Source organism: Eleutherodactylus coqui, chromosome 6 (assembly GCF_035609145.1).
Source record: "Eleutherodactylus coqui strain aEleCoq1 chromosome 6, aEleCoq1.hap1, whole genome shotgun sequence".
NCBI classification, from domain to species: Eukaryota; Metazoa; Chordata; class Amphibia; order Anura; family Eleutherodactylidae; genus Eleutherodactylus; species Eleutherodactylus coqui.
Genome location: NC_089842.1, coordinates 51,152,931 through 51,166,437, shown reverse-complemented (window position 1 = coordinate 51,166,437; position 13,507 = coordinate 51,152,931). Strand labels below are relative to the sequence as shown.

Here is a 13,507-nt window from a genome sequence, read left to right as displayed (position 1 = left end):
TCAAATCTATGGGTTCTTTATGTACTGCAAGAGATTACAGGTCCTCTATAGTGTAACTGCTCTTTGCTTTGGACATAAAAATGAGGATCCTGAACACAGGACCCCCTTTATTAACTCACATCAACATAACACATTCTGCAAAAAAACTATTCTGCAGCAACTTTGTGGGTCTGGCTCCTGGATCCACTGGCATAGCTATAGGGGATGCGGTTGCACGCGGGCCCAGAAGCCTTAGGGGGACCATAAGGCCTCTCTTCTCCATATAGGGAGCCCAGTACTATGAATAAAGCATTATAGTTGGGGGCCCTGTTACAGGTTTTGCATTGGGACCCAGGAGCTTCAAGTTACGCCTCTGCGTTAAAGGGTTAAGAGAAGTTTGGGGAAAACAAGAAAAACTTTTACACCGGGGCCCATAAGGCTTTAGCTACGCCCGTGCCAGGAACATATGGCGATTAGCTCCAGTTGACCTTGCATGTTGCCTGCAGTGGTCACTGTGATTGAAATATAGTATTATATGCCATCCATTCAAATGAAAGCCTAACCATGTAATGCATGTATGGGCCAGGGTCCATGCCGCTCTTATTTACTCTGATGCATAGTGGGGTCCCTCTAAAAGAACACGTAGAAAATAGCTGTCCTGATTACACAACCCTTTTTAAATCTACATAAAAAGTTGAGTACCATCGTATGTACTTTGCATTACCTATAGTCACCACAACACTGAATCAATAGTCCAGAGCTGCCTTCATTCTTCACCTTGTTTCAGAGTGCAACTTGAACAGTACACTAATCTGAGATAAGGAATAGAGATGAGCGAGTATACTCACTAAGGCACATTACTCGAGCGAGTAGTGCCTTAGCCGAGTATCTCCCCGCTCGTCTCTAAAGATTCGGGGGGAGGCGGAGGGCGGCGGGGGGCGGGGAGCGGCGGGGAAGAGTGGGGAGGAACGGAGGGGAGATCTCTCTCTCCCTCTCTCCCCCCCGCTCCCCTCCGCAACTCACCTGTCACCCGCGCCGGCCCTCGAATCTTTAGAGACAAGCGGGGAGATACTCGGCTAAGGCACTACTCGCTCGAGTAATGTGCCTTAGCGAGTATACTCGCTCATCTCTAATAAGGAACTTAATTATCCCAATGCATTATGGGAGCTCAGCTAAAGTGAGCCATATGAGATCACATCAGAGGGCCAGATGATCGTTGATGCCCAGGTTCTAACACTATAATGGGTCTTACCCATAACACAGCACATTAGCTTCTACAGTCGACAACACCATCATCAATGAAGTTGATCACGTGACGTTTGGGCTTAACATTTATTTATATTATTTTTCTAATAACCATTTATTCCTTTGACGACTGTTGGCCACAATAGCTGCTGAGTTTAGCAGTTGTCTACAGTGGACCCTCAGTATTTTTTCATAGTATTCCAGTTTCATACTGAGTCCATTATTCTGGATTATCAGAATTCTTTCATAGAAGAAGAATTCTAATTATAACATTATTGTTAGGTCTGGACCTACTAGTTTTCACAAACGGTGGCGACAATTCTCACATACAAATCCGGGGTAAAACTGGTTACTGGTGATACGGGTCTTGTAAAAGACAATGGGACTAAATACAGCAAGGTACAGAGGATTACACAAACAAGATACCCAGAACTGCCTGAACTGGACCATCCCTCAAGCAGAGTACCCACCCCAAAAAAGGCAACTCCTCTACGGGAGTAAGAATGGTAACCAATATGAGAGAGTCAGATAACAATTACACTAGATGCTAAACCTAAGACACTACAAAACCCCAAGTACTACGCAGACCAATATTCCTAATTCCGAACACTATGGAGCAGATTTATGAAACTGTCTGAAGGAAAAACTGTCTTTGTTGCCCCTAGCAACCAATCATAGTGCAGCTTTCACTTTATCTCAGCTCTATGAGGAATGAAAGCTGAACTGCAATTGGTTGCTATGGGCAACAAAAACACTTTTTCTTTTAGACAGTTTCATAAGTCTCCCCCCATGATCCCTGAGGCTTAAACTAAGCTACATTTAGCACAGCATGGCCAGTTACACATATAGTCTAATAAACACCCTTAGAATGGTTTATATATCTTAAAACTATACCTGATAGGCTGACTGGATTAATCAACAACCTAGTCAGCCCATCAGCGCTGGCACTAGAGTTACTCCCTTGGTGTCACGCAGTGAATGACACAGCGCATGCGCCACCCAATGAGTCTTGTGGTCCGGGGTGCCATGCTAATATCATCCTGGACCGGAAACCATGGTACACCAACAATTTTATTAGGATAGTTCTACATGAAGAATTTTCTAATATTTCTGTAGGTTTACATTTGACTTACAGGAAATGAACTTCATGAATAACAGGAAAATCTGTAGCATCAGCATAAATCCACCTGTGCACCGTCTACTACAATGCTGTCCTAAGCCATTTGTTTAGCAATTTGCAGGCTCTGGCCTGTCCTATTAGCCTCTAGATATAATGCTGTTCCTGCTACATAGGACTAAGTTATAATTACGGCTGAACCGGGCGCAGGCAATTTCATTTAAACAATTGATGTATTCACAAGTCTAAACTAAGACAAGGGTCTGTGACTATTCTTTATAAAAGGAGAAGAGACCAGTGATGGCTTGCAAATGCTACGTGAGATTTAGCACGGTAAAGGGTTAATGCTTTCTAATGTAAATGCCAGAAATTTACTGTCAAAGAAAATTGTATCTTTACAAAAGATCTAATAATGTTACTTAGTGTCAATCAGCTGCAACAAAAGCTATTATTTGATGGTGCTCCACATTTATATCCTTATGAAATTCTTATATTAGTCGTTAGGCAATAAGTAGAGATGAGCGAGTATACTCGCTAAGGAACATTACTCGAGCGAGTAGTGCCTTAGCCGAGTATCTCGCCGCTCGTCTCTAAAGATTCGGGGACCGGCGGGGGGCGGCGGGAGACAGCGGGGAGGAACAGAGGGGAGATCTCTCTCTCCCTCTCCCCCCCCCCCCCCCCCCACTTCCCGCCGCAACTCACCTGTCACCCGCGCCGTCCCCAAATCTTTAGAGACGAGATGCGAAATACTCGGCTAAGGCACTACTCGCTCAAGTAATGTGCCTTAGCGAGTATACTCGCTCATCTCTAGCAATAAGCCATAATGCAAAAAGTAAGTTTTTAGAAAACTTGCATGCAGATTTATCAAAAGTTAGGTTATCAATAGTATTTTTCCCAGAAAAGGTCTTTAAATGAAAAAAAAATGAATTGTGAGCTCTACTTGCAAGCATGTGTCTACTGCAACTTTTCATGCTACCGAAATAGCATGTGATATATAATAATGTAGGCATAAAGTAGTTTATTTTTCTGGACTATTCTCTTGCTAGCAAACCCAAACATTTCTCAATGATGTTTTCATTTTTGTCTGGTTATCTATGAAAATTGACCTGGATGAAGATTACTATGTCTATCGAACCATTACACTTCTCAAGGAAGTGGACTGTACCTGTGACATCAAGACACAACCACCAACAGCCGTTTGACTGGGTGTGCCACAAACATGTACAGGGTTTCCTGGGGAGAGAATTACCCTGTAGAACTGAATCCAAACGTGAGGCTGTCATAGTATGTTAGGCTGAAAAAAGACATATGTCCATCCAGTTCAACATATAACCCCCACCAACACCCCTCAACGTTGATCCAGAGGAATACAAAAAACCCTAATGAGGTAGAAGCCAATTTTCTTCATTTAAGGGAAAAAGATTATTTCCCGACTCCAATCTGGCAATCGGAATAATCCCCGAATCACCAACCCTTCTGAAGTAATCTGTGACTATAACATGTAATAATGTAACACTCAAGAAAGGCATCCAGGCCCCTCTTATATTCTTTTATCACCACATCCTCAGGCAGAGAGTTCCATAGTCTCACTGCTCTTACAGTAAAGAACCCCTGTGCTAAATTTGAATTGTCTAAACATTTGGCATTTAGAGCAAATGCACCACCTTTTCTTGATATTTTGGGGCATATTTGCTAAGACCAGAGTTTCATACACCTGTCTAAGTAAATTGTTTACTCATTTACCTGTGCCAAATGTATGACAAGGCACAAGCATCCAAAGTATAATAAATAAAACCCTTTGTCTTCTTCCTCTCTATTCTTAGTCTATCGATAATAAATTGAGACCCAGAGTATCCTGTCTTCTATTTGGATCTTCTCGTTGCTATGATTTTATCTGCTCTGTTGGGTCTTTGTAAGGACTTCTACCTACACTGGTTGATACAAGATATTTTATTGTATGGAGATGTTATCTGCCATTACATATGGGGCTGCCTGGTGAACTAAAACCAGCACATTCCAATATCACAGTTGTACCAATATACAAGCAGCGAGACTGCTAGAGGTCAAACTCAGCATGTAACATATTACTACAGTGGCCATCGATCTTGTTGCTGGTCATCTTTATCTCATCCCTTCAGGTTTTCCAATGAACTGGGTTTCATGACAACATTTCTGAAATCCACAAAAGCTTAAATCCTGACTTAGTGGCGTAAGAGTTTGATTTGGTGACAGTCCAGGATCCACTTCTTTGTTACACCAGTTCTTCACTGTATTCTCCAAAGTCATGGCCAACACCGACGCTTTGAGGCATCAATAGGTTTCTTGACCGTCTTCTTGCTTTTGTATCTTTAAAGAGACGTTGTGCCGTGAACTATTCCATTTCTCTGAAATACTTACTTCCCGAAACAAAGAGTTTTCAACAGACCTGTGAAATGTCACCTTCAGTCTTCTACTTTGCTTGTTAACATCTGGGCAATAATTCGAGAGAGTGGCCCATGTTACACGCCTTCTAAGTCGTTAAAAGTGTCAGTAAATTTAAGGAGCTTCTGTCGCTATTTTATGAGTTAGAATCAAAGTTGGCTTATACTATGTAAGCCTACAATCCAGTCACATGATGCCTCCTATTTCTTTAGAGTCTTCTTGTGACACATTTCAGGAAACTTTAATTAGGAGGTCCGAATAAGTCTATGAGGTTTGTCTGTATGTGGCAAGTCAAGGGGATTTTGCGTGTGGACTTGTTCAAGCAATCATGTTACAGCAGTGACGCTGAAGCTATTCTTATAGAATAGTTTGCTGTCAATGTGAACATCTAGGGAAAGACTGCTCAGTTACATATATTTCAGTCAGGGGCGAAAACTCTAATGAATGTGTATAAACTGCCGTTTTGAAAAACAGTGTATTTTGTTGCTTTTTAGAATTTCAAGATGGTTGATTGAGAGGTGTGTGTAAATAAGGCCAAGGAGAAGCAACTTATGCTTAAGGAAGAGGTGGGATACCGTGTGAATTCTGATGAATACAGAGACTACCATGGGGTCAACCCATCGTGCAAGTACCAAAATCCTGTTGTCCAGTATCCGAGTCCCCAGATAACCCCTGTGAGCAGCAACCTGTTACCGAATTCCTCATCAGTGCTAAGTCCACAGAATGACCTATTCATCATCAGACTGACCTGGGGTATTATATGGGTCCCCGAGTCCAAGATAGTTTGGCCCGTTGTGGTGTTTGCCCTGATTCTGATGCCACTTCCAGGTCCTTACTGGGGTTGGTTCTAAGTCAGAGTGGTACCATGCTACAACCCTGCAGTACTGCTTCATTATTGCAGTTCCAAGATTAGAACTTTCCTTTGACCACAATCCAACATTAGAGTTGGGGCTATGTTTGCCTTGATGTTCATGGAAAACTGTGACTCTCCCATACGTGGTCAAAGATAAATCGTCAGTTAAGAAGTATAGGAGGTTGCAATAATGGCTAAAGTCTCCTCTCCAGATGAGGCCTCCGATATATTACATTACATTTTGGTTATTTAGTAGACATGAACTTCTAAAGGTGCCCTTGGTCGAATAGTTGCGTGGGCACCTAAGGTCCTTGTTACATATCTAACTTTATAAGCTACCATAATGAAGTTCTGATACTTGATGATCAGGACTATGCCAAATGAAGTCAATATCTCACCTGACTTCAGTTAGTCCTTCTCCGGAGAGATGAATCTAAAGATCACAATGTACAGTGGATGTCTGGGGATTATCTATCTATCTATCTATCTATCTATCTATCTATCTATCTATCTATCTATCTATCTCATATCTATCTATCTACATTTCTATCTCATATCTATCTATCTATCTATCTATCTATCTATCCCATATCTATCTATCTATCTATCTATCTATCTATCTATCTATCTATCCCATATCTATCTATCTATCTATCTATCTATCTATCTATCTATCTATCTATCTATCTATCTATCTATCTCATATCTATCTATCTATCTATCTATCTATCTATCTATCTATCTATCTATCTATCTCATATCTATCTAATATTTATCTATCTATCTATCTATCTCTTTGTTCAAAAGGGGCATGGATACCTTTCTTGAGTGTAATAGTATTAGAAGTCATTGGTGGGTCGGGGATCCAGGAATTATTTTAACTACCGGATTTGGAGTCGAGAAGGAATTTTTTCACTAATTTGAGGAAAATTGGCTTCTACCTTATGTGAGTTTCTGCTTTTCTCTGGATCAACTTTGCACAGTAATAGGCTATGTTATACATTTATCTATGTTCAGCTGCTTACATTGAAGAACTTGATCCTGGAAATCTATGTATTTTAACTATATAGCATTTTTAGAACTCCTGAACATTTTTCATGTTTTATGCCACATATTCCTTTGCGGTTTTACAAGTTTTCCATTGGGACATGAATTCTTGTATTTGCATTAGAGATGAGGGAGCGTACTCGCTAAGGCAAACTACTCGAGCGAGTAGTGCCTTATTGGAGTACCTGCCCGCTCATCTCCAAAGATTCGGCTACCGGCGGTGAGTTGCGGGAGTGAGCAGGGGGGGAGAGAGTGAGAGAGAGAGATCTCCCCTCCGTTCCTCCCCGCTCTCCCCCGCCGCCCTCCGCCGGCAGCCTAATCTTTAGAGACGAGCGGGCAGGTACTCCAATAAGGCACTACTCGCTCGAGTAGTTTGCCTTAGCGAGTATGCTCGCTCATCTCTAATTTGGATGTAATCTGATAATATCCAGCTTGTGGATACCGGTCTACTGTGGTGTTTAGAGCTGTGTACTGTAACCTATGGTTTATGTTTATCTACAAACAACAGCCACACATGCTGCATGTCCTCATCTTGGTTTTGCTAGAATCTGTTTACACCAACGTTAAGTGTACCTTTGATCAGAATCCGTAGAGTGTCTTTAAAAAGTTCTAAAATGTCCTAAAAAAGTTTTTAAAAGTAGTTTTTCATATATACAATCAAAAGAATAAACACTCAACCATATTGGAAACTAGAGGACTACACAGCCCATGGTTCGTAGTGCTCTTGGGGAACGCTGGGTGTAGTCCATTGTCAATGCCTTTTTGGCCCCTTAAAAACATACATATTTCCTTTCAGGGAAATTATTGGTCTTCATAAAAAAGAATAGCTTATGTTTCATGATGGAATTTTTGTAGCTTTAACATTATACAAAGTGCAAGAAGGGAAGAGCGACTGCCAAACGCTGAAGACTGTGCAAACACATAATAGAGCCTAGAGGAAAATGATACAAGCTGGACCAAAAATGACATGTCTCTACAGCAGCCACAGAGAAAATAAGCCGGCAGCCAATGACGGCAATTATATTAATAGCTAGAGATCCCAGCTCCAGAAACTGAGCATCTCAGCGTGCACCATCCAAAAGTGCATATCTACAGGGGGTGGACAAAAATATGGAAACGCTGTACAAAACGCATTCCTTAAATTACATGGGATGATAAATCATATTTCAATAAGACATGTAGAAACTGATTTTAAGTGGAGGTAATATGACACAGATGCTGCCAGGCAGAAGTGAACATCTGCCCGAGCAACAAGGCTCCATTGGTCAGGGTTTTGAGCCACTCAGCTTTAGGGGTTTGAGACACTCAGCTGCTGTTACCAGCTGGCTCCTAAAACCACCCAGAGCAGGGCAAGAGGTGAAGTAAACACAAATTTGGCAGGAAAGCTCTTAGCTAAGCAGGGGTCAAAAGGGCAGCTCAGTGCTAATGACTAAAATCCCATGTAGTTCGTACGGTGTTTCCATATTTTCATCCACCTCCTGTACATATTACAACACTTTACTAGCCAAGCTTCCTGCTGCATATTTGCCCTGATCATTCTGGTCTAAAGTCTTTATGTCCTTCTAGTAGAAAACCTGTGCCAGGACGGTGACTGTGTGGATGTAGATGATGCGAGCCATGAAGTTTGTTGTACAGGGCGGGCCATGGAAAAGTAGCCCGGCACCACGCTCTTATGAAAGTTGTCTAAGGGCTACTGCAGTCGAACATAACTGCAAATATGCTCACTCCTGCGCAAGATACTTGTGTAGTGAACGACTCTTTTTTGCGCACGTTATGTTTTTTTTTTTCTGTTCGCAATAGCTGCGCATTTGTGAGAGAGTAGCTGAGCTTGGAGACATGTCTTCTGTTCTTTTGCTTTGGTTACTGTCGCATAGATTTGGGCAGTCACATGAGATGGCGAATGATGTTGCTGGAAGGAGGCTTTGGCGGTTCATGGTTCATCCTCTGTTGTCCCAGAGTGCCGGCTTCTTCTCAACTAAGTTGATGTGCATCTCCATCTCAACTCGGTTGAACTTCTGAAATGGCTGCCATGCTTTCCCTGTAATTGGCTGAAAACCTTATAGTGTCTTGACAGGTGGCTGAGAAATTATGCCGTTTTTCCTGCATGTTTGTGCATAGGTCATGTGCATTTGAGCACCCCTATTGACTCCTATGGGGACCTTTGCGCGCAAATGCGCAGAAAAATAAAGCATGTTACGTTTTTTTTCCCCACCTGTTGGAAATCTACGCATAAAAACAAATCAATGGGTTCTATTGTCTGCTGTTTGCACAAGCATATTTCCACATGTAAAAACGTGCGAAAATACACCCGTGTAAAGGAGCCCTCAAACGTATTTCTTTTTATATTGTTGGATCACTCCTAGAGTAATCCGTAACATGGTAGAGTGAATGGTGTGACCTGCTGGAGTGTTCATGCTCCAGCTGATGCAATGATGAACAGCCTGTAGAGGGAGGATTCCAGCCAATATAGTGAAAGTAAACTTTTGGTCATGGCCATCTTTATTAGAGAATTCCAATACACACTTGAAAGATTTAAGTGCAACGTAAATACGCCAATGCACACATATAGTACTTGCACAAACCAATTACACCTCTTCAGGAAACTGAATGGACAACTGTCCCTAACTGATCAGGGAAAGAGGGGCACCCCTGCCTAAAAGCGGAGGCATCGCCTCGATAAAGGCAGCCCTACTGTCTTCTTTCTATTGACCCGGCTACCCCTGATCAGGGAGCTGGAGGGATGCACTAACCAGACACACAGGACATGACACTGTACTGACACACCAAACATAGAACAGGACTGGACATACAGAACATGTCTGGCCACCAGCACAGACATATCAAACACGTTGCTGTCCACACCAAACATACAACAGATAGTGTATACAAAAGGAACCCACCCAGATCACACATACATACAGGTGAAATACCACATCAAGTCTAAGTGTCCTCACACTAGGGGGATAAACAGTCAGCCACTGTGCTGACATAGGGAACTGAGTCAGACATCATCCACCTGACACACTCATAGGACATCAAATCATCTTTAGGGAAGCAGAGAGGCACTAACAGACAGACATGCAAACACAGCTCTGAGTAGGCGCAAGATAGTGATATCCAAGCAGTAAGATGACCAGCATCAACTACTGAGAGATGCTGGGTTTTATGTGCTGCAGACTAAAGGGTATTGGCTGGCGGAGAATACCACACCCAGCCAGCTCAATTAACCCCTACCTGTGAAGGTGTGCACCAGGAAGCCTGTAGAACAACAGGTCCCAGATGCACAACCTAACACATACTATGTTAAACTGAAAAAAGACATATGTCCATCCAGTTCAGTATATTACTAGAGACGAGCGGGCAGGTACTCGAATAAGGCACTACTTGCTCGAGTAGTTTGCCTTAGCAAGTATGCTCGCTCATCTCTATATATTACCCTTCAATGTTGATCCAGAGGAAGTCCAAAAAAAACCCCAATGAGGTAGAAGCCAATTCCAACTCCAATCTTGCGATCGGAATAATCCCCGAATCACCGACCCTTCTGAAGTAATAAGTGACTATAACATGTAATATTGTAACGACCACGAAATGTACAGACTAAATATACTCGACCAACACTGTCCACTCACAAAGTAAGAGTGACTAACAAAGCACAAACAATACCGGAAAAACAAAGAAACAGTCAGTGAGGGTGTGGAGGGAGGAGGAGGGGGGACGTTGAACCCGATGCTCTCTCCCTGCTGGAAGTTGACAAACAGCTCCTAAACGCCCCGGCTACCCCTTAAATAACCTCCCCACAGCGCATCAACCTGTCCAATAACATGCCTATTTCCAGGGGAAGGTCAAAACCTTCCCATAACTACAACAAATGGGGTCATAACTCAATGACCCAATCAGCACCTCTCTTTAAGAGAGACCTAAACTGCCTTAAGGGACAACTAACCAGGGAATTCTCACCAAAAACCACACATGAATACCTCATTAATACCTACAGAGCATGCGTTCTGCACTGTGAGCATGGACAGAATGCAAAAATGAATATGCTTATCACAGTGCGGTTCCAGGCTACTTTTCTGTGGCCCACCCTGTAGATGCTATGGTGATAACGAGTGTCAAGCATAGCGTATAGTGCTACAAATCTAATATATATATATATATATATATATACACACACACACATCTTAGCCTGATTTGGTATGGTTTGTGTTCAAACCAAATAGTCCGGCACTACATTTTTCTGAAAGCAGTCCATAAGAAAATCAGTCTTTGTTGCTCATTGCAACCAATCACAGCACAGCTTGCAATTCTTATACTGCGGAGGTAAAATGAAAGCTGTGATGTGATTGGTTTCTAGAGTTGTTTTGAGAACAAACAGCACCACATCAAGTTAAGATACATATATATTAGATATAGGGGCACAGTCTGGTTACTGTCCGCCCCCTATAAATTTATTCTACTTTGCTCCGTTTTCATTGACCTCACTCTGGCAAATGTTTAGGAAAATCCAGTAAAGTTGCTTAACTTGCAGTTCCATAATATAATGTTATTATTGGTCCCACTCCCTATAGCTATGGAAGGAACATAAAGTGCCGCAGACCATTTCAATTAACCTGTGGATGTCCCACAAACTTGTCAGCGGACTGCTTTATGGTAAATGAGGCTCTAACCTGAAGGCTATTCACAGATGACTGCACTTATAGCATACCTACCTACATTTAAGTCACTACTTCATAGAGTGACGTACCATAAATAGGAGGTCGTGCCCTCAAATGCCCCTAACCTGATGCCCTCGAAGAAATAGCAAAGTCTGCTACAGAGCCCCCATAACAGTGCCAGCCTCTATACCTCCATAACAGTGTCTACCACAGTGCCGCCATAACAGTGGAAGGCACAAACTGGTAATTGCTGCAGTGCCCCCTTTATAATGCCAACACAGTGCCCTATCTATTACCTAAGGAGATCAAAACTCCATTGGTAGTTCAGTGATGGTGGCAAGAACCAATGTTTGGCCTGCTGCCTGCAAAGTAGCAATTGTCTAAGGCTGCTCTCACAGAATTAATCCGCATTACCCACCGCAAGATGCACCAAAATCTGCTATCTCCATGCGGATTTTAATGCGGAATGGCTGAATTCTGCTGCCAAGTCTGCATCAAAATCTGCAGGAAGATCTGCAAGTTTTGTAGTGGAATTCTGCACTGGCGCAAAACACGGTGTACTCACACGGACAGAATTAGCCAGCACTATGCGCCAAAAGCTGCGGCAAGAATTGCTGCTGTTAAATTTCGCTACAAATCCTGCGGGTTTTGATGAGAAATTGATGGCAGAATTAATCAATTTAAAATTCTGCATCAAAATCCAAATGGAGTCCGCAGATTTTGGTGCAGATTTCACCACATCTTGCGCTGCCCAATGCAGGCCAATTCCACCTTTGTAGAAGCACCAAAAAGCCGCCTTCACAAAGGCAGTAAAAGGTCTGGAATCTATGCTGGCGAAATCGCAGCAGGAATTTCACAGCTATTACAGTACAAGGCTAATAACTGAGAGTTTACCAACCTCAGCATGTCTGCTACATCCAAAAACGCTGCAAAGTCCGCAAAGCGCGTTAATTGTCTGTGAAAACAGAACAGAAATTCTGCAGCTAAAACCCCCTGTGTGAAGGTGCCCGGTGCATGCATGCAGCTCAGATACTGCAGCGTGTGCCATTCTGCATGCAATAACCCCCCTTAAATCCGGGGTAGGTTGGTTGAGAACCGACCTTTCCCGTGTGTCCGTGAGCTCACCCCTCATTTCAGGAGGCCTATACATGCATGTGCTAACCACAGTAAGTGCACCAATAAGGGTCTTTACATATCGAGGAATTGCTATTTAAGCAGTCAATAGGCTCACCATGAGCTAGGCTTTAGGGCTTCTTCAGACGAGCGTACGTGCAAATGCACTCGCCTCAGCGCAATGTATTTGCACAGTGAAACAGGTTGATTTGCATGCGTGCCTGTACGTTTTTATGCACGCAAGGCATTTTTATATGTGCGGCGCAAAAACGCCAATGTGAAAAAGCCATATTTGAGCCGCATATTGTGGCATAATCAATACGCAGAAAACAGAACCCATCCATGTCAGTGGGTTTTATTCTCTTTAGTGATTTTCAGAAACGCGCAAAAAATTAGTACCTGCCCTATCTTTTTGTGTATTTGCACAGCAAAGGTCCCATACAAGTCTATGGAATTTGCAGAAATGCAACAGGATGCGCAATACGCTGCGTACATTAAATCCTCATAGCCTGTACACTACAACTCCCAGCATATCTGAGCAGCCAGTTCTGCAACAGATGGAAAGTTACAAGTTGCATCCAAGTTTGTGACGAGATAAGCTGATCACAGGCATGCAAATCGGGCGCATCCTCGCACGGAAATGGTAAGTAATTGCAGAAAACATCTTACTGTGGAAAATAACGAGCTGGCACAGCAGCAGTCTGCGGATGGCCTCCATCTCTTCTGCGCAGTCTTGTGGTTGTGCAGAATCACCTGTGCTTGACTTTAGCCGCGCGCCACTCTACTTCTTATGCTCCGATGTTAAGGACTCTTCTCAGTGGATACATAACATCTGCTTAAGAAAACAGTTTTGGTGTTTCGCTCCCCCCCCCTCCCCTCTAATAACTTACAGCGCTTTTTTTGTCCCCTCAGCCCTACCCCTATCCCAGCAGCTCCGCTTGTTACAGCCTCTCTTTGTGACTTGCATCCAGACCCAGAAACAACTATAAACTCTAAAACCTCCTCTTTTCTTTCCCTCCACCCTTCTCCGTCTTGATCTCTTAGCATGGAATTCATATTCCTGAAGTCTGGACAAGT

General features: G+C 42.9%; 1 protein-coding gene across 1 annotated transcript in view; it reads right to left on the bottom strand.

Annotated features, from left to right (window-relative positions):
- Positions 1-13,306, bottom strand: part of MXRA8 (matrix remodeling associated 8) — a 42,111-nt gene extending 28,805 nt beyond the window's left edge. Inside the window, exon 1 of the mRNA XM_066606810.1 lies at positions 13,100-13,306. Within this exon, the coding sequence (XP_066462907.1) occupies positions 13,100-13,148 (49 nt within the window). The 5' untranslated portion in view covers positions 13,149-13,306. The remainder of the gene's footprint in view (positions 1-13,099) is intronic.
- Between the last annotated feature and the right edge of the window lie 201 nt (positions 13,307-13,507).